At 40.8% G+C, this 24808-nt stretch overlaps 1 protein-coding gene across 1 annotated transcript in view; it reads right to left on the bottom strand.

Annotated features, from left to right (window-relative positions):
- Positions 1–568: 568 nt before the first annotated feature.
- abcc8 (ATP-binding cassette, sub-family C (CFTR/MRP), member 8) overlaps positions 569–24808 on the bottom strand; it is a 33506-nt gene continuing 9266 nt past the window's right edge. The window contains exons 7-41 of the mRNA XM_061283316.1: positions 23272–23460; positions 21708–21872; positions 21472–21627; positions 19772–19906; positions 18755–18917; positions 18301–18341; positions 17524–17669; positions 16602–16716; positions 15624–15743; positions 15340–15412; positions 15159–15264; positions 13391–13423; positions 12436–12474; positions 12028–12126; positions 11111–11195; positions 10703–10783; positions 10276–10413; positions 10081–10206; positions 9761–9863; positions 8528–8605; positions 8405–8445; positions 8198–8308; positions 6096–6262; positions 5394–5621; positions 5026–5118; positions 4800–4902; positions 4429–4542; positions 4011–4131; positions 3724–3854; positions 3578–3656; positions 3391–3499; positions 2731–2834; positions 2116–2249; positions 994–1056; positions 569–864 (exon numbers count right to left, since the gene is read on the bottom strand). Coding sequence (XP_061139300.1) covers positions 727–864; positions 994–1056; positions 2116–2249; positions 2731–2834; positions 3391–3499; positions 3578–3656; positions 3724–3854; positions 4011–4131; positions 4429–4542; positions 4800–4902; positions 5026–5118; positions 5394–5621; positions 6096–6262; positions 8198–8308; positions 8405–8445; positions 8528–8605; positions 9761–9863; positions 10081–10206; positions 10276–10413; positions 10703–10783; positions 11111–11195; positions 12028–12126; positions 12436–12474; positions 13391–13423; positions 15159–15264; positions 15340–15412; positions 15624–15743; positions 16602–16716; positions 17524–17669; positions 18301–18341; positions 18755–18917; positions 19772–19906; positions 21472–21627; positions 21708–21872; positions 23272–23460 — 3927 coding nt within the window. The 3' untranslated portion in view covers positions 569–726. The remainder of the gene's footprint in view (positions 865–993; positions 1057–2115; positions 2250–2730; positions 2835–3390; positions 3500–3577; positions 3657–3723; positions 3855–4010; positions 4132–4428; positions 4543–4799; positions 4903–5025; positions 5119–5393; positions 5622–6095; positions 6263–8197; positions 8309–8404; positions 8446–8527; positions 8606–9760; positions 9864–10080; positions 10207–10275; positions 10414–10702; positions 10784–11110; positions 11196–12027; positions 12127–12435; positions 12475–13390; positions 13424–15158; positions 15265–15339; positions 15413–15623; positions 15744–16601; positions 16717–17523; positions 17670–18300; positions 18342–18754; positions 18918–19771; positions 19907–21471; positions 21628–21707; positions 21873–23271; positions 23461–24808) is intronic.

Here is a 24808-nt window from a genome sequence, read left to right as displayed (position 1 = left end):
AGCCTCAAATTGTTTCGCATCCAGATATTTACTAGAACTTAATAGTTATTTATTCAATGTAGAACTTACTAGAACTAGAGGAGACACCACAATATCAATTTAACTGAAGTAAAAACCATGAGCAATATTCATAACTCAGTATAAAAGTTATAATCACTGCTATATGGATTTAATTAAAGCTGTCTTTAGAAAGGAAGGAAAAAGAAACTAATGAATGGATGAAAATGAGGAAAATATCATAAAAATAAAGGAAGGGCAAAAAAATTAAAGGAAACAAAAGGATGAAAAGCAGTTTGGAAGAAGAAAATAAAATTAAACAAAGGGAAGGAATGAAGGAAGCTGATTTACCAAATGTTTTAGGAGTTGGTGTTTTAGGAAGAGTAAGTTGTGACTGGCACAGGTCGTCATGCCGTGGCTATTTCAGGCACCTTAGAGCATTCTCAAGTCAGTCATGGCTCCTGCAGGATCTTGTGACACCCATGAGAATATGAATATGTGGCAGTGTCCATGTAGATCACTCTAGAGTCAAAAGCACCTCATTAGCCTCAGTGATAATATATATTTTAATATATTTTTTATTTCAATGATAATATATATTTTATTAACAACCATTTCACATTGTTATTTACAAATATAATACAGTATGAATAAAAAATAAAGGTAAATATTCCATGGATCAATTGCACTTTGAATGTCTTCCTTTGTTTGACATGTTCTCTTCTTGTGCTACTTGTCTGCTTGTACGAAGGAGGCAAAGACACTCTCCTCCTTTCCCAGCAGGGCCTGGGGTTCATCATACTCCAGGATGATCCCCCGCTTCATCACAATCACCAGGTCGGCACTCAAGATGGTGTGGACGCGATGCTGTGCGGCACAGAGAAGAGGGACCCCACTTAAGAAACAAACGTGTATGGGGAGAGAGAGTGCGTGCGTGTGTATGTGTGTGTGTGTGTATGGAGAGTGGTAATTATACACTGCTGCGTGTGCACTTACTGCTATTATAACCACTGTTCTGTCAGCAAAGGCAGTCATTACCACTTTCTGCAAGATGCTCTCCTATGGGGGCAGAAAAAAAACTTGGTTATATATCATGAAAAAAAGAAGTTAAAATTCATCAGTCAATGGTTTCTTAAACAGTGTTCGTAACTCAAAACCCGTAGACGTATCTCAAATCAGCTTTCCTCACTGAACTTAATGGAAAAGCTAATAATCTGTTCCAGAGCAACTTTGAGTTCCTGCTGGCCACATGGGAGCAGTGTGACACAGACATAGAACTGACTCCGGCAGTTGCTGCATACATAATGGTCATTTCTTTAAAATTATAAAGAATATGTGACTGTGAGCACTGTTATTTTATCTTTCCATATGTATTATTTCACCATTGGTTTAGAAAACATTATAAACCGCAACACACATTATATTTGTTAGCCTATCTATGATGTTTTGCGTTGTTTAGTAGCATTCAACGAAAGAGACGTTCCTCATTTTTTTTTTTACGTGGTTCTTTTCATCATATAATTCACTTTGTTTTATGTTACTTTTGCAGTAAGCTTCAACTTGAAATGCCACTGAGCATTTTAAATCTTCTTTTTGAAGAATTGTTCACTATCTGCCAAACTTCTGCTTGCCATCAAATGAGTTTAGCTGAATTTACTGTGATTATACAGTGCCACCATGTAATGCTTTAAGAAAATCAGTAATTAGTATTTAAAATAAATAGATAAATAAATAAATAAAACCTCACACTGTGCCAAGCTTTTTTCCCCCTTTTGCTTCTAATGGAATTGACCAACTGGGTGAATTAAGTTAAAAGATCAGTGTTGTCTCCTCGAGGGCATCACTACTGTGTTATTGTGAGCACAAATGTCACTTTTTGTCAACCAGCATTCAGGAGATGCTCTTGAGCAACAGCCCTCAGGCTCTTATTTGCACTCTTTCCATTCTGTCCTCCTGCAGAAAAACATTTCTTAGTATGTGAATCACCTACTAAGATGTTGCCGCAAGCTCCTTTTCCTTGTTTTCTTTTTTAGACTTAGGATAAAGACAGAATATCACTGTGACCTCCCAGTCACCGTCTTCTCTGTAGAAACACTGTCACCATAAGCACAAACTGACCGTTGCCATGTCGATGGATGCCGTGGCTTCATCCATAATGAGGATGCTGCTCTTCCTCACAAAAGCCCTTGCCAAGCAGAAGAGCTGACGCTGACCCTGACTGAAGTTCTCTCCCCCCTCTGTCACGTTGGCATCTGGAAACACGTTCCAAATAAAATCTCATAAGACCAACACAAAATAAAAATAATAACAAGATGAAGACAAACAACCATCACACGATATTGAATAATCACCTTGACCGCTTGGTCATGACAGACACTTACAAGAGAACATTTAAGTACAGAGCGATAACCAGCAAGCCCGGAGCAGCTAAATAAAGTCGTAAGCATACCAGGCACTCATCACGTTCATCGAGGAAGTCAGATGAAGGTGAAGTCTACTATTAGATGTGATCTGAATATGAGAGTGCCACCTGAGAGCAGGCACTGTGTATCAAAAGCATCTGCAGGCTATTTGAAATATTGATGCTCATGTATTGTGATACAGCAGATGTGCAATGGAGGACGCCTGGGAACAAACTGACCTTTGATTCTATTATTTATGGCATGACAAGGTCACAACAGTGTTGCATTTATGTCTGTATACACACTAAAATAGATCCAAGTATAAACTCACCCAGCCCTCCTGGAAGTGACTTAACAACAGGCTTCAGCTGAGCTATCTCCAAAGCTTCCCAAAGCATCTCATCCGTGGCCTTCATTTCTGGATCCAGGTTGAACCTATACACCATCACACACATACACAATAGGTGAAACTAAAGCATAACGCACACCGTACATGAATTATTAAATGGGCGCCCGCAAAAAGCACACTGGATGATGAAATATTTACATTCGATTGAAAAGAATGTTCGTAGCTTATCAACATAACACGACAAAAAATTTCAATGTGAACATAAATCACATTTCCACATATGGACACTTAGTTATTTTGGGAGTGTGGAAGGAAGCCGGAGAAAGGAGAATACACAAACCTGATCTGAGATTCCAAGACCTCTAAAATGTGAGCCTTTCTAACTTGGGAACAGATGAGTTCTATTTCAATGACTTCCAAGGTGAACATTGTACCAATACAAGAAAGTTAAACTACTCCCTGGACCAGATCACTTGGAAAAAAAAATCAATTCTTGAAAGCTGGTACAGGCACTTTTGCGGTTGTCTAAAAATAACATACTAAGGCTCTTTGTTCTCATCTCTCTATTTCAAGTGTCACCGGATCTAATGTGACCTGACAAAAACTTTTGCAGGTAAAACAGTCGTTTGTTGTTTTTCATACCGAATGGTGCCGCTGAAGAGGATCGGGTCTTGCAAGATGATGGACAGACGGGATCTTAGCGTCTGCAGCGGCAGCTTAGCAATATCAATGTCATCGATCACAATTCTCCCTGTCAAAGTAAAGAAATGATTCATATTAAGTGTATTATAAAGCGCCGCATCAAACGTGATGGTTTGTGAGTGCCAACCTTCAAACATGTCCACCATGCGGAAGAAGGCCAGGGAGAAAGATGATTTGCCGCTGCCTGTCCTGCCGCAGATCCCCACCTGCAAAACGACGTAAACATTAACGCTGACTCAGGCTTTTTCTTCTTCTCGCCAAAAGCCTTCTTACCTTCTGTCCAGGGTTGATGTGTGCGTGGACGTTTTTGAGCACAGGCTTGAGCGTGGCATCGTAACGGACGCTCAGATTCTGGATCTGGATCTCGCCACGTTGGGGCCAGCCTTCTGGGACCTGAGACAGGCCTGGCAACCACAACAAGAGCATTCATGTGACTGCAAACTGGACAGTTTGTGTTTATTATGTGGATTAATAGTACTTAGAGACAGGTTTAAATGACGGATTCAGTGTTTTCAGTGTTATAGAACTGCAAATGCTTTCTAATTAAACGGACAACTCACTGAGCAGACCCTCGTAATTCTCGGGTTCCGTTTTGAGGAGGCCATTAATTCTCTTGACTGATCCAAGCTGTACTTCCATGTCTGCCAGGTTACGCACCATCCAGTTCAGGTAGTTGGACACCTGATACATAAAAGGTAATGATGCTTCTATGACCTTGTAGTGCATTAAAAATCAAATTTAAAAAATGAATATATATTTTAAATAGCACAACAACATGAATTTACATGACAATAATCTATGCATGAAATACCACTAATTTCACAAGATTGCTCCGATATTGACTACTCGCAGCACCTACAGAGGACATTATTGCATTGAATCTGCGTCTCGCTCTGGCATGCTGCGACACGTTTACCATCTTAGGAGAGCATCTAATGGTCACACTTGAGCTATCATCCAAACAACAAACAATCTCACCATGAGCGCATAGGTGAGGCCCAGCCCCACTAGTCCGGGAGGCAGCCCATCGTTGAGCGAATTTGTAATGGAAGACACAGCTGCTACCAACACCACACAGGCCCCGATATATTCCTACAGGCAGATAAAGTCATTAGAGAAATGTCGCGCTGCAGCGCATATTAAAAATAAAAAGGGATGAGCTGCTTATTTCCCTGCCAAACACACGCCAATAAAATGTCTTGATTTGTCCAGGGATCCATAAACTAAGTAATTTCCACTAGGAGCAACCAGGCTGCATGTCGTAAATGAGAGATGGACGTAAACTGTACTTTTTGTAATCCTAACAGTGAGAGCCAACAAGACCAGGACAAATATAAACAAGTCATTACCATGCGGACCTCCAGCCACCGATTGGCTGCTGTGAGAAAAAGCGAGGCGATGTTGTTGGCGTCTATGAACTGAAGTAACCTCTGTCTGAACCTGGGCTCGTACCTGAAGGATAAGAAAACTTGTTTCTTTTTGTAATTTAACCAGCAGGGATCTTTCTAAGTACAATGAAACCAGAATATTCCTGATATAATTGCATGAGCCCATTCAAGAAGCTCGTGCGCTCACCTGAGGGCCCTGATGGTGGTGAGACCTTCCACTGTCTCAGAGAAGTGGGAGAGCAGAGGCAGTTGGGTGCTGTCCTCTAGCTGCTGCAGGTCCCTTTGCAAAAGAGTAGAAAAAACTGATTCCTAAGCAAAGTTTGGAAAAATTAGGCTAATTGGGACACTCAACATGTCCCAATACCTTTGTCCAGAATGAAGTCAATGAAAAACTTCACTCACTTACACCTTCATCATAATGGTTAATGAGGCAACCTTTCCTCTTTTTTTCAATTCAAACAATGGAACGGATGCTATGTAGGTCCAAGGAACTTTGGTGTCATCATGCATCTTGCATAAACACCGACCTACACGCTTCGGGCCTGTCAATCTCACCTGGAAGCCACACGAAAGTATTTCTGGATGAAGTAGCAAGTGACAGCCAGCGGCAGGAGGGCGATGAGGAACACGGGCGTGACGTAGGAAATGACCCCCAGGGCGGACACACAGAGCAAAGTGGAGCGAGAAAGACACTCCAGGGTGGTGGGGATGTGCTGGTCGATCGTATTTGTATCTGTGGAGAAGCGGTTGAGGATGTTGCCAAGTGGTGTGGTCTCAAACAACCTGTAAAAAAAAAAAAAAAGTCATTAACTATTTTGTCACATTCACGGGCAATTTGGAGTCTTCAATGAGCGTGACTTGCATCTTTTTGGAATTTGGGTGCGAACTATGTAGGAGGGCCCAAACTGAGACTCAAATCCAGGACCTCTTGATCTTATTGTAATGCTACTTTAGCTTCGGACCTCAGCTAAGTGGTTGAGGTTTAACGTGAGATGCTAGCACGTGTTATTGTATTTCAAATGTGTGTGTGCGTGTGTGCGTGTGCTTGCGTATGTGTGTCTACACACGACATGTGCAACAGTCTGTCCATGTAACAAATGTCTCTGGGCTTTGTGGAAGGAAAGCAGATGGTGCTTGGAGTAATGGGGCGAAAAAAGTGTGCCCTTAAGTGTGTTGTCTGCTCTTAAAACAAACATAAACATCGTCAATCTCTTTAACACATCAGCATCAAACTGCTACATAGAGAGTTGTACGTACCTCATGGGGGCCAGGGTGATCTTGTTCAGTAGGTTCTGATGGAGCTTCTTGGCTACATTTAGGCCGGTCCACTCCACAGTCACAGAGGAGGCCAAACACAACATGATGCCGAGGCAGCACAACACGCTGAACACCGAAAGATACCACGAGTGACTGAAGCCGCAATCCTGTAACAGCAATTAAAGACTGTTTTCAGTTTTAGATTCCATAATACTGAAGTAGAGTAACTTTGAGCCATCCTGACACACTACACACATACAGAGTATATTTATAGCAGGGCACTCGACCATTTTCAGACTTTCACATAGGCCCAATTTAATCCACAGCCTAATGAAGATATACAGTTTTACACTTATGAATGTGTGAATATGGAATTGATTAGCAGCTCGTGGCAGAAATTGTATAATGAAGTCTATCTCGGTGGGAATTAGTTAACATGAATATTGATTGACTGCATGTAAACAAAGTCATTGTGATTTGCACGCCAGGTTAGTAGTTATACCGCTATGCAAATTAGAAGTCGATAAGTAATGTGGCACATTGGAGCCAAGCAATGTAGTAAGTTTATATTTGAATGCAGAAAATCTTCTAAGCAAAAACTCAACAACAGAGCAAACAGCCTAAGTGAAAGTTTGTGTAAACAGACACAAAACCACCTCGCTACCTTATCATGTTTTGGTCACCGTGAAAACGTTTAGCTAAAGCCATTATAACTTGTTAAATTGAAAAAGATTATTCTCTTCTACAATGGACTTTTCCAAAGCACCTGATAGACAAATCTGCATATATCAGCACTGACTTTGGATTGACTTGTTGCCAAGATTGACAATAAGATCACTAGATGAATCACACTCGGAACACCAAACAGTTCCTTCATTGTCACTTTGTCAATAGAAAGTGTGCGTTGCACGACAGCAGTCTGGCAGCCGTACAACCCCACAAAGAAAAGACGGAGACGGTAGTAGCTAAGCAATTATATTTGACAGCTGAAACTGGACTTGGCTGTGTCGAAGTTTGAGATTAGATCAATTTGGCAGAGATCGTTGACGTTTATTCAAGCATCCTTTGGCATCGAGCGCACGGTTTATCATCTAAGAAGTGTGTTTGAGTGGAACAAATATTAAAGGGAATAGGGTGAGGTGTCTTTCAGAGTCCTTAGCTGCCACATGACCCATGGAAATTTGATCTGGCATACACATACAAAACACGCTTGCGCATGATGTATGTATATATTTACACCTCTAAATAAATACTGATACCCGATCTGGCTGACCTAAAGCAAATGTCATGTGATAACGTGACTGTATCAGGTCAACCGTCATGTTCAAATATTCATTATGTTTTTTTTTTTTTTTTATGACAATGTGTCTGGTAGAAGTTACACTGAAAAGGAAAAACTAACGCTCTCTTTAAGTCTTGCAGTAAGTGTGATGGTTTTCACTTGAAAGAATTATGAGTCCCACAGGTCATTTATCTTTCACTCAAATGTCTCCAAACTTTGCTATTCATCAGTGCGTTCATTCTGCTGTTCTAATGGCCGGCGTGTGGTTGCTTCAGGGCTTGTTAAAAAACACTCCAGCTGGAGCTGGCAGTTAGTGGTTGTGCTAGAGCTTTAGGCCAGTGCGGCTCAACACGATTCACAGATTAGTGCCTACTTAGTTATGTCATTTTGCTGCAGCCCACACTTTAAAAAGACATGGATAAGAATGACAGTTTGCAGTGAAAGCAAAGACAAACGTGAATGTAAAGCAAGCAGTCAAGCATTTGTTTTCACGTTTTTGTATATATAATCTAAAAGGATTTAGCTCCTGCAAAATCATAGGATACGCTTTGTGACTTCCGTACAAATTTAGGTTCATTGCTGCCATAGGAAAGCAACGTACGGGCCCTCTAAGAATTGGTAAATTAAGCTTTGCAATAATGCATCAAGCATATCTTTAGTATACCTCCATAGCAGTGTCACATTCAGGCATTTTGATTTTGATTCAGCAATGGCATTCCTCAGCTATTGTGTGCTCGACCTGGAAGAATTCAACTGACATCTCTCACTTTCACAATATTGAAAGAAAACAAATATTTTCAAAACCACCTGTCTTCCCCACCTGAACAAGTGTACAGTTGCGTGCTGTGGCGTCCGACTTGGCCGTGATGACGTGTGACGTCCAGTGTGCCAGCCAGTAGTCAATGGACACCATAAGGGTGTGTTTTAGGAGCTGTGACAGGAGGAGCAGGGTAAGAAGGAGGATCCCGGCCGAGGACAGGTAGGTGCCACAGGAGCGCCAGGGTATGGTGGCTCGTTGACGCATTACCTGCGACAGGTTGTCGTCATCATCACTCTCCACAGATTCTTCTAGAGACAAGAAAGAGACGAGTTCACTGAAAGGCTGTTGCTTATGTAATGGGTCTGATAAAGAGCACCGCATTTCTCTTACCTCCAATGAACCTAATCTCTTTATTTAGCTGGGCTCTGCTGCTGCAAATCATTGTCCAGATACTGTACTCCCTAAACTCTATCGGAAACATTCCTCAGATCTTAATTTCTGTTTCTCGAATAAGTTTTCTCTAAAAGGCATTCAACATATATAGGCATATATATATATATATTTTTTTCTTTGATTTCGGTTTGAAGGGATCTTAACGAATGCCTCGTTACAATGTTGGTAACTACGGCAATAATGTGAAGGACATCAACCCTGCAACCAAAGCAACTACCCCCAAGGCAATATAAACATAAGTGTAAAATACATAGTAAATAAGGTGTGCATAATGGTTACAATTGTGAAAACTGAAACCTTGGCAAAGGTCGGAGTCGTAGGCAGAGGCTCATTCCCATGAATGCAATGTTTTGCAGAAGCAAAAGAGCATGCACCAACTGGGGGTGAGTGACTGACATTAACACCTGCTGAAAGTCTACATTTGCGCACACCATGTGGCAGGTCAAGGAGCATGAAGCTGTTCGTGAGTGTTGACAAGAAGCGGGACTAAAATGGTTCACATTTGCTATTATTGCCTCACTCCATGCACACGGACCTTTGGAAAGCAAGCTCGAAGTATGTAATCGTATGAATGAAAATACTAGATGGAGGACTGGGCTCTAAAAAGTGGACATAGTTGTGATTTTCAAGCAGATTTTGCTTTCACTTGTTAGCGTTGGCGAATCATGCTTTCTGACCACACCTGTTGGATTGAAAAAGAGATCACAAACTGATGCTGGAGCCACGGCACAAGTCCCCCCAAGGGTGTCTCCAGCACACGGGAAAAAACGCAGAAGACAGATAAAGAGCACAGCCACTACAACACATAGCAATCATCACATAGACACCCTGATTTGTCAATATCAAGGTGATTAGGGTAGGGTACAGCCGTGGGTCAATAAGACTCGAACAGTGTCTAGCAGGTTGGTCTCAAGCCTATTAGGATAGTCTGGTCATGTGATCTAGCATACAGTAGGGTTGAGTCAGCGAGTGGGGCACAATGGAGGAGGGGAGCCACGGCACAATAGAATAGGTGAAGCAGTCATGATTCAGAGTACAGTCCAACACGCGAGGGGGGGGGGAAAAAACAGCAAGAAAAAAAACACAGACAACTGCAATTAAGCTTAAGGACCTTTTCGTAATTACGTCCATATGTAATTGCTATTTGGCATTCGTGCTTTGACCCCTCACCTTCCTCATCCTCTTCCTCTTCAGTCTTAGCAGCCTCTCTAGAGTACATTGCTCTCCGCAAGTTTTTCCTCTCCATATCTGTCATGCTTGATGCCACTGTCTCCTGTAGCAAGGAGATGAAAAAAAAAAACATGGTCTCCCCAAAATACAAAAGACACCAATGCTTTTGCTCATTATGCAAACGCAGCCAATGTAAAATTCATTAGACAAAGCAATAAATGTAGCAGTGTTAGTTTAAATAAGCACAAGCAAAGCATAGCAACAGCATTTCAAATCAATTGAGGATTAAATTGCACTACAAACGGCTGCTCATTGATTACCGTCTCAAACTCCTGGTCCTGTCTGTGCATCAGCGTCTTCCATTGCTCGAATAATTCAGGTTCAGACCTCTGGATGTCCTTAAGTGTACCTTCTGTCTGTATGGTGCCATCTTTCATGGCAATAATCTAAAATGCAGGCATCGTTGTATAACTAAAACTGTTAAATCACGCATATACAATAGATAAAGCTCTCACCCAGTCGGCATGCAGCAGATACTGTAATTTGTGTGTGACCAGCACCACGGTTCTCTTCTCCTCTCTCAGCAGTTTGAGGATACCGTCTTGCATGAGATGGTCACTCAAGTGAATGTCTAAGGCAGAGAATGGGTCGTCCTGTAAAAAGACATTTCAAAGCATGGCAAATTCAAGGAATATCCTACATTGGTGGGCAGCATTGACCTGCCAGAACTAAGTCATCTATAAAAATCAAAGTTGATTCGGCATTTTAAAGTCTTACAGTTGAGCATCGGTTTGACAGAAACGTTTTGGAAGGAGAGCGTATTATATCTCCGACCTGTAACCAGGACATCATTCACAAATGTGAATTTTTTTTTACTTAGATCTTCTACTCTGAGGGGATCAATTCTGTCTCACCTAGTTTTTGAATCAGTGGTAGACTTACCAGAAAGACAACATTAGTCTGCTGATACAAGGCTCTGGCCACACTGATACGCTGCTTCTGCCCTCCCGAGAGGATGATGCCCTGCAACAGAGGAAAGCGGGTTAACGAGAGATGAGATGCTATCAGCTTCAGTCATAGACAGGAACAAATAACACCATTAAATGCATCAATGTGTACAATCTCTTGGGTAAGTCCATCCTATACCATGCATGAAGAAACACAACACGAGCAACAAACCATCGATCCAACTTCCTGCTCAAACCAGAATTACATTCCAACGATGCACTAATGGTGACAAATGTTGCCACTGTGCAATGTGGTAAGCCCCAGTCAGATGAGCGATGACCAGATGAGGCAATAAAAAGGCCCGTAGAGTAATTCAAATGAATTGTGGTGTGTGTTACTCACCCTCTCCCCGATTTCGGTCTGATCGCCCTGTGGAAGGATGTCGATGTCAGGCTGAAGAGAGCAGGCGTCGATGACAGCCTTGTATCTAGTGAACACCAACATGAATCAAATACTGACAAGGACCCAAATAAGGTGCCATACACAGAATGTGTGAAATCATAGCCCTGCTCTTTGCTTCGATTGGTAGGAACCGATTCATCAATACTGAACTATAAACTCAAGAGAGTTGCTTGTATTCAACACCGAATCGTGGTGGGGAAAAAAAAAAAAATCAAGATATTTACAATAGCTATAGAAAAATAAACTAACTTTGCCCATGAAAAAGAGAAAAAGTTGTTGGTGATCAAATGCAAACTGGAGTTTATCTATGTCATCACAAATCACTACAGCAAACACACGTATGAGGCCATTAGAAGCAGCTTTTGAAAATGGGCCATTACATCCACGCAAAGCAGGTCATTATCAGACTTTTACAGCATGTGGCCTTTTACAAATGAGCAAGACCGATAATTAATGTTGTTTACCATGCAGCATCTGCTTGCATTAACATAACATTGTGACCACAACAAGCACTTTTATAATCTCTTAATGGCCTCCTGTACTGATTACAGTCGATCGTTTCAATCAAAACACCCACTTAGTACTGTGGCCTAATATGGAGTACACGTCTCAAAGTGGGTTTTGTGTTTACTGAGAATGTAACTTCATTAGCTTGTTTCACTTAACACTCTTTTTTCTCACTTCAATTTTTTTTTATATTCATTTCATTCCTCACTTTCTGTGCCCTTTGTTACAATAAGCAATCATTTTACCCCAAACTAACAGAACACAGAATGTTTTTTTTTTTTTTTAAATCGAGTGCGCAGTGGTACTTCTCACAATCACATCCACATTCAAAGTCGGTTTTCCCAGCTTACCTGGTTTTAATCATTGGCATCTCAAATGTGATGTTCTCTGTGACGGAAGCATTCAACAGCCAGGGCTTCTGAGAAGCGTAGGCCACGGCACATCTCTTCCTACCAAAGGTATCGAATGCAACACAACATCGTGGCAAAGGTTAGAAGATTTTTCATCTGTGGGGGACTGCTTAGCTCTAAAAGGTGCATGAACAGAACTCATGTCCATTAAAAGGAAACCCAGTGGCCATTACGGGATGTGTTTGTCAAGTCGATGTGCAGCTCAAAGTGTAGGAACTCGGCGGGTGGGAATCTATTATCTTTACTCCTGAGATAAGCACGGAATTGACTGTTTGACTGTGCTGATAATGATGACAGATCTCCACGGAGACCGCTCTGGAAATGACATTGTGTGTTTCAAGAGCTCACCTGATGTCACCATCACCAGCTGTGTCTCTATCTGTGGGACTGCAGAGAATGGACAAAACACATGGATTAGTCAAAACACAGATGAGCATTATTCTTCATGGAATACTTTAATCCTATATTGATTTAAAATATATATATACATGCTTTCATCTCTATGGTCCTAGTTGGGCTTAGAAATTAATTAAGAAATGCTTGGATCTCAAAAATCCATGTATATTTATAATACACAAGTCCGCCTTGGATGATTCTGTACTATTAAAATGCTATAAAGGTGTTCAGTTTGAATGCTCAGACTATTTTCGCTAATGTGTAAAAATCTGCAAATCGTTCTATTTTCATCTCATAATGAAAAATCACCTAATATTGATATCTTGGTTAAACATGGAGGTGCACAGTCATATTTCTCAGATGAATGGGGTAAATGTGATTTGTGTAAGGAAAAATGTCAAAAATGTTACAGCAGAGCAACAATGTATTTTGATATATTACATGTACAGTTATTTGTATAAGTTATTTGTACAACGCTGTACATTCCAAAGGTTTTCACACTAGAATACTCTATACTGACATACACACACAGACATACAAATTGAAAAAAACAGAATTCATTGGTATCAACTGTTTTTTTCTCAACAAATAAAATCACCACGAACAACTGGATTTTTTACATCACTGTTTGATAATTGCAAATCTTAAATAAGGAATTTATGAAGTGTGTCAGAAGAAATGTGCACATCAAAAACTGTTAGTCTCTCTCTCTATATGCGTATATATATACTTGTGGAGCACAGGCTGTCACGTTCCATCATGGCCTCCACTACTTGGGCAGACACCTGCTGTCAAACAATGATGTGTCGTGCCAATAGCAGTGGGGGTATGTAAGTATTACTACAGGGGAAACAAGGTTTGGACATTTACTTTGGAAGCGTTTTATTTTTTCCCTATCAGCACTCACCTTTCATCACCCTCTGACTCCAGATTGGGCAAACTGCAAATAAAATCAGAGGAAATATTCTATTCACTGAGAACCCAATATAGTAGAAAGTCACCATAGAAACGCACACAAACACATTTAGAGTCCATTAGAAATACTTGCTGGGTTGTTTAGGGCTTTGCACAGGATCAGTTGAAGCCTGCATGTATTTTTAGCCCAATTGCCACTTGCTCAGAGAAGGTGACTGATCACAGCTGAGAGCTGCCTGACAGTGCTGGCTGATTTATGGCGGTTGTGAAATGGCAGCTAGTGTACCTCGCTGTGAGGAAGTTAAACGTGCTTGGCCATTTAAAAACCAATGGTGTGGAACACACACACACAGACACGTGTAATGTGTGTCATGACAAACTTTACTTCTAGTCGTGATTTGAAATGATAAATATCCACTAAAGGTCATTTGACTAGATGCCTGGACTAGAAATGAGAGAAAATGTGCTTTGCGTTCTGATTTGATATGTCAACCAGTCATGAATACATTGCACTAAAGAGCGTTAACTGTCACCATTAATATTAGCTGGCAGGTGCACAGATACTATATGAGAACATGTGAAAAGACTTTTAAAACCTTAACCTGCAAAGTCGATTCTAAAGGCTATCCCATACACAGATGTAAAACAATAAATATTAAGTTATTGTTGAAGAAGCGCATTTATTTCTTTATTTCTTTATTAATTCATTCATTCATGCATTCTTTTTTTGTTAATTAGGATGCCAAATACTACATTTATTGAAGTGACCGAAAATGAAAGTACTAAAGGACTTAAGGGTGACCTAATCACATGATGGTGCTTGGAGGACACTTATGTCCAAATGCACATCTGATTAACGTCATCTTGACATCAGGATGAGGGGATGGTAAATTTGCTTTCTTCCTTGACTCGAGCATCCAGGACTATTTCTCTCTCGCTTAATCCACTGATTAAATCCACTCAAAACATTTACATATTAGGTCACTTGTCCCTATTTTGCTTAGGATGTATCCAGCCTCACTAAGAACTCTCATACAGACTTTCTCTTAATTTTCAGTCTAATCTCAATATTTCAGACTTTTTCTTAATTTTCAGTCTAATCTCAATATTTTACACCTTCAGGTGAAACTCTTGATTAGTTTATAGCAGGTTCAACTATTTGTGTCTTGCTGTTAATTACAGCAGCAGCTAGAGTTCAGAGTCACAGCCTTGCTCTTCATATCCTTTTAGAGTCTCTTAACTGCATGCTGAGGTAGTCACCCACTTTAATGAATGAGATAGGCTGGACACACTCGGCTCACTTTGCCAAATTTGGGGCGAGAGAAATGGGAATGAATGGAATGGTGGGGGTGCGGGGTTTTGAGGAGTGGGGATCTGTTGGGGGTGTCAGCTACACAACCAAAAAATGTATGTAAAAATTAGTGCACACAAAACTAGTGCACACAAAAAATGGCAGACAAGCAGCTCTTAATGTCTTGTCTAAATCGCTCAGGAGTATAAATAGTAGCTGCACATGATTAGGGGGGGGGGGGGGGGGTTGTTTCCACAGCATATGCCATGTCAATTCTATTGATATTTCTCGGTGTATTATATGCCTTGCCATCAGGATCTGATTTGAATTTAAAGTACATGGAAACTCAAATACATGACGAAGAAACGAAGATATTGACCGGGGTAAAGTCAATCATTCACCTTTGGCCAGGACTCTAAAACATGATGAGAATTGGGCTGTTACAGAGAATAAATAACGTATAACTGACCTATTCCATGTGACTGTTCCTGAGACTCGCTGCATCTCACCCAGCGCCGCCAGCAGTAAAGACGATTTCCCACAACCCACTTGGCCCACAATCATGGTCAGCTTGCCTGCAATGGACAACAATTGACACAAGCAATAAGAAGAAAGGAAGTTGACAAACAGTCAAGCTTCTTGATTCATACCAAAGGGAACTACAATGTCCACATTGGCTAGCGTAGGTGGTCCGTCCGTCCACGTAAAATAACCGCTGCAAATCTGAAGAGAGCAGCACACATACAATAGTGAAATACAAATGTCCAGTAGTCAGCTGTAACTGGGAAATGTAACTTGCTGTGTAAATGGAGAGAGCTGTCACAATCCATTGTAATCCACGTTCAAATGGAGAATTAAATGAGTTGGCCAATCAATACAATCCCCAGAGAAGGCAGTAAATAAACAACCTGCCTTGCATTCCATTAAGTCTAACCTTGATACAAACGTCTTGGTCCACAACCGGGGAGGGTCCGTCACCCTCATGGTCCCCTTGTGATCTGTAGTTGTTCCAGTCGTCTCTTGGGGGACGCTTTCTGTTCACCACTTTCAAGGGCTGCAGGAAGTCAGACACACAGGGTATGGAAGATGAAGGTTTAGAGGGTGACAACAGGGGGGCTTTGATAGGTATGGTTTAAAAGAAAAGATGGGAAGCTCAGTTGAATCCAGCGAAAGGAGAGCTATGTCTCACTTGATACCATCATGAAGAAAATACAAAAGGGTGGTTTTAACTGAATTTCCAATTACAGCTGATTCGGTAAATAATTGAATTAAGTCCCACTCCCACTTAATATTGCAATTTGTTTTTTTCCCAGGCTCTCTCTACTGTCTGACAAACACAACCAACAGATTCATCTGTATTACAATAAACAATACATCAGATTTATTGTACATGAATATTTTGCTTTTATAGGTTAGGCAAATTTACCATAGATGATTTTGAAAGACAGCTTATCTACTTTAGGGCGGCACGGTGAGGCACTGGTTTCGGGTTGGATTCTACCTCCGGCCCTCCCTGTGTGGAGTTTGCATTTTCTCCCCGTGCCTCCGTGGGTTTTGTCCGGGTACTCCGGTTTCCTCCCACATCCCAAAAACATGCATGGTAGGCTGATTGAGCACTCCAAATTGCCTGTATAGGTGTGAGTGCGAGTGTGGATGGTTGTTCGTCTTTGTGTGCCCTCCCATTGGCTGGCAACCAATTCAGGGTGTCCCCCACCAACTGCCCAATGACTGCTGGGATAGGCTCTAGCATGCCCACGACCCCCCGTACAGATAATGGTTGGTTGGTCTATCTACTTTAATTAACAGTTTCATTGCTATAATATGAAAGATTGCAATCAACATAAGTGACATATTCTACAAAAATCTTAAATTAATCATAAGACATTTTTATGCTTGAATTACATGCACTTACCAAAGCCTGGTACCTATTTTGGTTATGGTTGTTGGAGCCCGAGGTCAAAGTCGTTCTGGGCTCGAGCTCATCTCCAATCTCATCACTCGAGAAAAACTCGCTGAGCTTTTGAACACTGCAGGTCATAAAGGGAACAAGTGAATGTTGAGTTGCTTCCAATGAAACCAATGAAGCAATAAAAAGACACAAATACATCTATAGATGTTATTTCCCAGTTTAATGTGACTGTGTAATGATTTGTCTTTCTTCTTATTAAAGGGTTGATGAATTCATACATACTGATTTTATTTGCTGCGTAATATATGACAAGTATAGCGAATGGCTGCTGTCAGAATGTGTTTTTTTTTTGTTTTTTTTACATTTTTATAAAAATGTAGACATTCAGTCACTACCAATATATTGGAGGTTCCACTATTTAAAAATTAAAATACCTCAAAATAAATACACATAAAATCTAGTTTTTAACTATTCTTGTCAGCCCCTAGACTATAAACACTCTTATGATGGTGTAAATATTGACATTTTAAGGGATTCAGTGGGGATATTATTTATGCCCTCATTGCCTGGAAAGTCTCATCACACATTGCATAATAACACCACTCTCTGTTTGGATAATAAAGTTCCAATGATGCAATATTTTTTATTAGACAAATAAAAAAAAATAAAAAATAACCGAAGGGATGTTTGAAAATAGTAAAACCTTAGTCTCACAGTTTGATTTATGATTACGGTCACATCCTATCAGATAAACTCAATGACATTTTCTTATTTGCTCTAATCACATAAATCTTTCACTTAAGTGACTGACATTTTGACATGCGGCACTCTTAACAACAATTGCTTAGGTCCCACTTGAGCTCAGTCCACACAACATATATTGCTGCTTTAAACTACATCTTGCAAGTATTTCTCAGTTCCTCACCTGACGAGAGCTTTGACAGTGGAGCGCACGACGCTGGAGAGCAGGAAGAGTGGCGTGACAAGAATGTGAAAGAGGGAGAGGGAGGCGAAGGCCACGGCTGGAGACAAGGCAGCGTCCTCCGAGATGTGTACGTGAACAACAAATGTCTGCAAAATGCCAGAGTGTTCAGAACGACTCGCAAACATTTCTACAGTGGCTGTATGAGAGCTTTTCTCCTATTATATAAAAACTTGCAAGCCTTTGTTTGCATCTGCGGTTATTAAGCACAAATGTGAAATATTGTTAATGAGGTAGCTGTTCCTACACTCTAAAATCACAGAATTTTCTCAGATAATCCTATGTCATAGTCGTTTTAAAGTACCTCATCGTTGGCCGTGAGTGCATACATGGCACAGAGCAAAGGTAGGACAGCCAATAGGAGAAAATGTCAACCGTGCCAGCCAGTTCACACTGTGCAGAGACCACTTGCTGATTTTTTTTTAATCATTCAGATTTTACAGTGTTGTTATTCATATTCTGCACTGCAGTGTGGCAAATTTATAAGGCATTTATTCTCACTTTACAGGGATTTTAATGAACGGCCACATTTTTTCTTGAACGACATGCCCTTATTATTTCCTGTCTGTCTTAAATTGTCACCACGCTACAACCATGAAGGTGTTCTATTAATACAGGCAGAATTATGTGTTAAGAGTCTTTGGCACCAATCATTTGCTTTACACAAGCTGAGCATGAGCAAGGTGCACACACACAAGAAGGAGAAGACACATGACTCACCGTTAAGACAGCTGCAATTGGAATAGCTGCATTCATGAAGACTGAAAATCAAGAGAAAAAAAGAGAAATAGAGTAGTGCAGTGTGGTCATCTTGTTTAAATGGGCTGCTACTTTAATGCACATGCAAGAAATCACATTATCTGAGTTGTTTTGTCTGGGTCCTTGTTGGATGTATTGTCGGCATACTTTGACATTTTATCGCTCCCACCGTTCCAATACAAAAATAAAAATGATATCATTCAAGCTGTGTGTCACATGACTTGAAATTTTGCAGAACGCAACCACCACCGTTTTAGATTAGACTAAAACAAACATGGGGAGTGTCTTGTGATCATGGAAATGTACTGAATGAACTGGTTCATTCTCAGTCAATCACTGTAGATAGCCATAACAGCTATTTTTGGGGGGCACTTTGGGGACCATTTCTAAAAGAACAGTATTAAAGTCTTCTTACTGGATATGGAAGTGTAAAGCGCAAAGGCCCTCAGGCTGGTCAATTCCTTGCCCCTGGTCTCCTCCACACTGTCACAGAAGATGCGTTCCCATGCATAGAGCTTAAGTAATTTGATGCCTCGAAGCAATTCATTGGTCTTCTTGAGGCGCTCGCTAGAATATTCCTGAGAAGGCACAGAGAGAACAGATTAATGTGTTTTATATCAATGTGAGCAAGATATACTCTCTAAATGTTATGGATAAGGTGAAATTTCCTAAAATGAATGATGTAATTTTTTGTTTCAGCAGATTTTTTTCTTCCTAAACCTAACACAAAGCAATACACTTGTTAGGACGTTCACGTCTATGCATTTCTGTGACTCATCCAGTCTCTATTATTCTGAATATAGGGGCCACTTCCCTTTGAGAACATTTTGATTGAAACTTTGAAAAGTGTTGTTGTTAGGTGTCTTTGTCTCATGTTGTCAGCGTGATGAGTACGACTGTTTAAAAGCATTTTTCCATTCAACTAACAGCTAGTTGTGCAAAAATATAGTGAAACATTGAATAGTTGGACATGAAGAGTTTAAAGGGCAAATTAAGTTCACCTGTAAATGTTCATTTCCTAAAATTTCATTCAAAAGCCGAATACCCCCAACTTTTTTTCAGTACTGTACGTGTGTATGCTTAACAGCCGTCATTACATCCACGTCATTAATTGGTAAGATGTCACTTTGTTACCTAGACTACAAGAAGGTGTTGACTGACACTATTTATCAGGTACTGTCGGGGTGACAGCTCGTTAACCGAGTGAAAAACTGCAGTAGGCAGTGGGGGTAATGACCTGGAAGAGTGAACTCAAACACACCTCGGGTCAATGAATGAATGAAATATAAACAGCTGGGAAAAGCAGACAAATGCACGACTGTTGATCCACATCATGTATATGTCAACGATTTTACAGCACAAGCGACCTTCTGACTTGCCCATCTCTATGGCATGACTACGAAAATAGAAGCTTGCCAATTGTAATACTCACCAGAGTGCTCTTCTGGGTCTGTGACAGCTTTGTGGCAACAAAATACTGAACAGGCGCGAGCACAGCAATGACAGTGGCTCCTATCAAGGCACTGATTCCCAAGAGGTAATAGAGGAGGATCACTCCCACGATAATCTGTGAGCAAAGGAGGACAAAGTGGGAAATCAGAAAGATGCTCAATGCTTGTGGTAAAATCTTGACACCACGGTAGTTGGAACTGCAGGATCACGTTAAGTCCAACTGCGGATGAAATCTAAGATGGCAATGTTGGATAGATGTGAGACTGCTTTCACTCTGACATCTCTCCTTGCACGCCTGCATGTTTGTGTGATTTGATTCTCTGTGTAGTGTGCAACAGAAATATCCAGCAGTTAGTGAGTTGAATTTGTCCTTTAGGGAGGATGATAAAAAAAATTTAAAAATATAGTTCGGAGTTCAGAATCGAGACAAAATAAAACTATTACCAATAGAATATTCTTAGAGATCAGACCAGACCAATACCCACTATCATCTTCACATGTTGTAGTAATGATTGCTCTTCAAGTCCTCCTCTTAAATCAAAGAATGGACCAAGGTTTAGTTGAACACAGTAATTCTCTATTTTTTTGTCCTGCAATTCGCAAAAGTGCCTTTTCAATCCCTCTTTGTAGTAAAGGTATCTTTTGGGGCTTCAGTGTGCTAGAATGTGAGAAGACTGACTTGAAACTAATCAAACACCTTCATGTTGAACTACAGCCATCTCCTGTCTTTGGCTTCACACATCCACAAAGATGTTACAGTCACACCTTCTCCTTCACAGGAAAATGTCCACCAGTCAGGCAAAAGCATTTGTGACAAATGTAACTCATTAGAAGCAGCACCTTTCATAACAGCTTTCCAGGAGGCGAGCATCATTACTGCCCGAGAAATGAGGTTGGCTCATAATATACTAACTCTCCACACGCTCCCATCTTTTTTCTTCAATTCTAATTCCAATCCCAGATAATTTTATGAGTGTTCATTTGTCAAATCCCGGCTGGATTACTGTCGTATGCTTTGTTTTGGAATCAGCCGGTCCTCCCTCAAGCATCTCCAGTTGGTCCAAAACATTGCTGCTCACCTCTTGACTGGAACATTTAAGAGGGAGCACATAACTTCTACTGAGGGGTCCCTTCGTAAGCATTATTTGTTTTCAAATCTTTAAATGATCTATAATATATATCATGAACTTGCTGACTTTTATTTGCTGATTTTTATTCCTCTTGCTTCACTGTAATACTATTAAGAATGTGCTCTACTTGTTTATGACATATCCTGTATTTTCTACAAAATGGTCCCCTCACAAAGTTGTACTGAAATTATGACGTGAGGCTTGCGATTTGTATGAATAATTATCATTAACTTTATAGCTAAAGTCACCTGAATGTTTCATAATTATAACGGTTAATTATTCAGTGAACCTTGTTAATTAAGTCCATTATAGAACATTGAAAACTAAGGGTCAGAGGGAGAGTCAGAACACGGTTTTCATCCACGTACATTAAACGTAGCTGTAGAGCTTGCGTAGGAGAAGTAACGCACAGTAATTACTATGTTCTAAGCTTGCGTTTCAACAAATTGCAGCTATATATGGAAAATATACATAAAAAAGACACAAAAATAGTCAAATGAAAAGCAACAAATTACATGCATCACTTGACCTTGACCTTCATGTTTCCTACCTGTACGGGCATAGCCCACAAGTTTGGACAGAGGAAGAAGAACCACATGAGCTGGTTGGTATCTATGGCAACCAGGTTGCAAATCTGAGCGACAGTTAGCTCGCCCATGGACATGTTGGATGTGCACAAACGCATGATCTTGTTGTAGATTTTGGTCTGAGAAGATAACAGCCACAAGATTGATGGGTCATTTTTGCAAATCACTCAACTTGCCGGTGAACTGGAGAGGAAAGTACCTGTATGGCCCCACGTAGCTTGATACCAGTCTCGATAGCCACATAGTAGGACGCCTGGAGGAATGTTCTTTGCAGGAGCAATGCAAAGAAGAGCAAGACGGCCAGCACATATGCATTCTCCAGAAACTCCTTGGAGGAAAGAAAATAAATCCCAAGCAACCTCATCTGGAGGACAGAAAAAAGGAAGGCTATCCTGAACAATTAAGTTCAGAAAACAGAATACATTCACAAAGTTACTCTCCTTTCTTCTCAAATTCTGTTCAGGGGTGATTTGTTGTGTAGCCACACACGGACGGCACTTCCTGGCTAATGACACCTGTCCTGTCTCATTTTGTCCTCTCCCGTCTTAACCTGTTTTTGTCTACCACTACTTTCCCAGTCTACATCATATAGATAAAATCGAACGGCTGGAATTGTTTTCTCGTCATATGCAGTCATTGTGCTATTTTTATATTTGCTTTGTTCTGTCTTTTCTATCAAACGTATGTTTTTTTTCAACTGCATTGCCTATAAATATCCATCTCCAGTCTCCATACAAATAATATTTGGGGTATTTGAAACTCTCCTTTTGCATAGCAAACTTGTGCCGTCATTGAAAAGGTATGCAGATCACCCAAACTACTGTGACTAACAACTACAATTCATCTTAACCATTGCGACAAAATTCTGCCTCAAAAATATGCTCCAATTGGACCTATTACACAACAGTCTATTTTCTCTCTTCAAAAACGACATCTTCAAATGATGTCCAAACGGTTTGTGCTATTTTCACTTTGGCATTTGATGTTCCAACGCAGCAGAGGATGAATTGCTGACTTGATAATTACTGTCGGTGAGATACTCCCAGAGATGGATGCCAGAGAGTCTCTCTGATGTGATGCTCTGCCTTTTGTGAAATCCTTGAAATTGAGACAAGTCCTGGAGCAATACGTGTCATAAATATTTGACAGGCCCTAAATTAGTTCTATGCGCAAACAGGCATGCCAGATGGTGAGAAAGTGCATCTGGAATGATTGAAAGGTTGAATTCGAATGCCACAATGTGCGGCGATGCTTGTGTGGGTTTATTGCTAAAATGTGACAGTTGAACTATTGATTTATAATATCAAAAGATCAAATCATTTTTACTCATGACAGTCAGCCAGGTTCAGACCTCATTAGTGAACAAACACTGGGCAGGTAGAAAGCTGCATCATTGCCAGCCCCAAATGTTGGATCCTTACAAAGCCATACGGCATGGCACGGGCACGTGTAGTGACATTTTGGGTTGACAGTCACTGAGAGAGATATGAATTTTGTGGTATACTTATTGTCAATTTCTATATTTTCCTAACTCTATATTAATCATACAAATTGTGTGCCACAAAAACGTTACCATCAAGATTATAGGGAACCAACTAAAATGGTTATAATAATATTGTACAATTTGGCTTTAATTTTAAAACACTGTTCAAAACATACAAAGGTAGTTCAACATGTGCTGTACATCAATCTGTTCAACTATCAATTCTCCTATATAAAAGAACCTTTAAAATTAGCCAAAGGTTGACTTCCTTATATCTCACCGGTTGCTGGATGGTTCGGTTGTCCTTGCTGATGTGGTGAACGATGCCAGAGATGCAGAGCGGCCCAGCGAAGCCGAGCACGTCAGCCATGAAGCGGAATGTGATGCTAAGGATGAGAGGTCTGCCGAACGCTTTCCTCAAGGCCTGCCAGATCCATTTGGGACCCTGCGGCGTCGTACCCTGAGGTCTCTGATGACAATTATGGACAAAAAGAAAATCATTAGGGATTGGGGTAATAGTAATTTCTCTGTTGAAAGACATCAATACAGAGAGCAAAAACAAGCTTGCAGCATAAACTGCTGCTACCACAGAAAGATGCTCTTCAACATAGATGCTGAATCATTCGAAAAAACAGCCAATGGAACAAGGTCATAGTCATCACGCTGCTTCTGCATCATGGGATACACTGATTAATGGTTTACCAGTGAAGCATGATAGCCTTGGAGGACAAAGCACCCAAGGAGACAAACTATTACAGCAATGCAGCAGGGAAGAATCGGGAAGGAAGTTAACTCTAGGTCTAGGATGACATGATTTAGTTACTGTATTACATCTGGCGTGGGGTTATGTTTCAATCACTGTGTGTTTCTTTGCCAATTAGAAAGAACAGCATAACTGATTTTCACAAAACTATAGAGAAATTGCGCCAGCGACAGCTCACATTTCGCTCCCAAAGGCAACTCAACATTGGTGACCTCAACAAGAACAAGCAAAAAAAGGATGCCTTTGCGTAGCGCATTAGTTTGATTCTGTCTTAGAACTCATTTAAATTGCACTCTTGCTTATCAAATAAGGACGCACATATAGTTCTCCATATATTTGTTTCGATTTTTCTCAGCCTTGGTCTAGGTTCGCACTCTACTGTGTGCTTTTCTTTGTGAGTTTGTTTATTCTATGAGCACTCCGTGACGTCCAACAACACAAAAGTTTGGCTGAACAAGTCAGTCGGCAACGATCATAGGAAAACATCTGGACTGTCACTGTTGGCGTAAGCTCCCTCGGGAAATGTTCGACGTACTGCTCATGTGTGGTGTCCTGTACGAGAAGCCGCTGTCATCAGCGCTCTGAGAAAAAAGAGGTTTCTTTCTTTCAGTTTGAGTGCATATTGAAACAGCGATATGGCTTCCCATTAAGTGCAGCGATGTTGGGCCTGCTGGGGTCACCGTGTCACCTTGTTCACAGTAGAATGGGGATGACCCGGCGCCTTCTCAATAACTAGCCTCCAACCCCCCACGAGGATCGTTTTATCTCTCTTCTCACGCGGACGGAAGTGAGATTGCGTTCACACCAGACACACTTTGAGCCATGACGAATGTCTGTGACCTTTCAAACACTGGAAAGTTCTGACCTTGCCGAGGAAGTCCTTCAATTAGCCCTGAGACGTGCTCCTTAAGGCGGACAGGAAGCCGTTTAAAGGTTGAAGCACTGGGAGAAAAACCCAAAACTTCTTTTTATGGATTTCAGACAGACTGACACTAATGTATATACAATATTAGCAGGGAGACTTTATTACAAGTCATCTGGAGGATGTTGGGTT

This window comes from Syngnathus typhle, linkage group LG7, assembly GCF_033458585.1.
Source record: "Syngnathus typhle isolate RoL2023-S1 ecotype Sweden linkage group LG7, RoL_Styp_1.0, whole genome shotgun sequence".
Taxonomy (NCBI): domain Eukaryota; kingdom Metazoa; phylum Chordata; class Actinopteri; order Syngnathiformes; family Syngnathidae; genus Syngnathus; species Syngnathus typhle.
The sequence above is the reverse complement of the archived record's forward strand: the minus strand, read 5'-3'. Positions and strand labels throughout refer to the sequence as shown.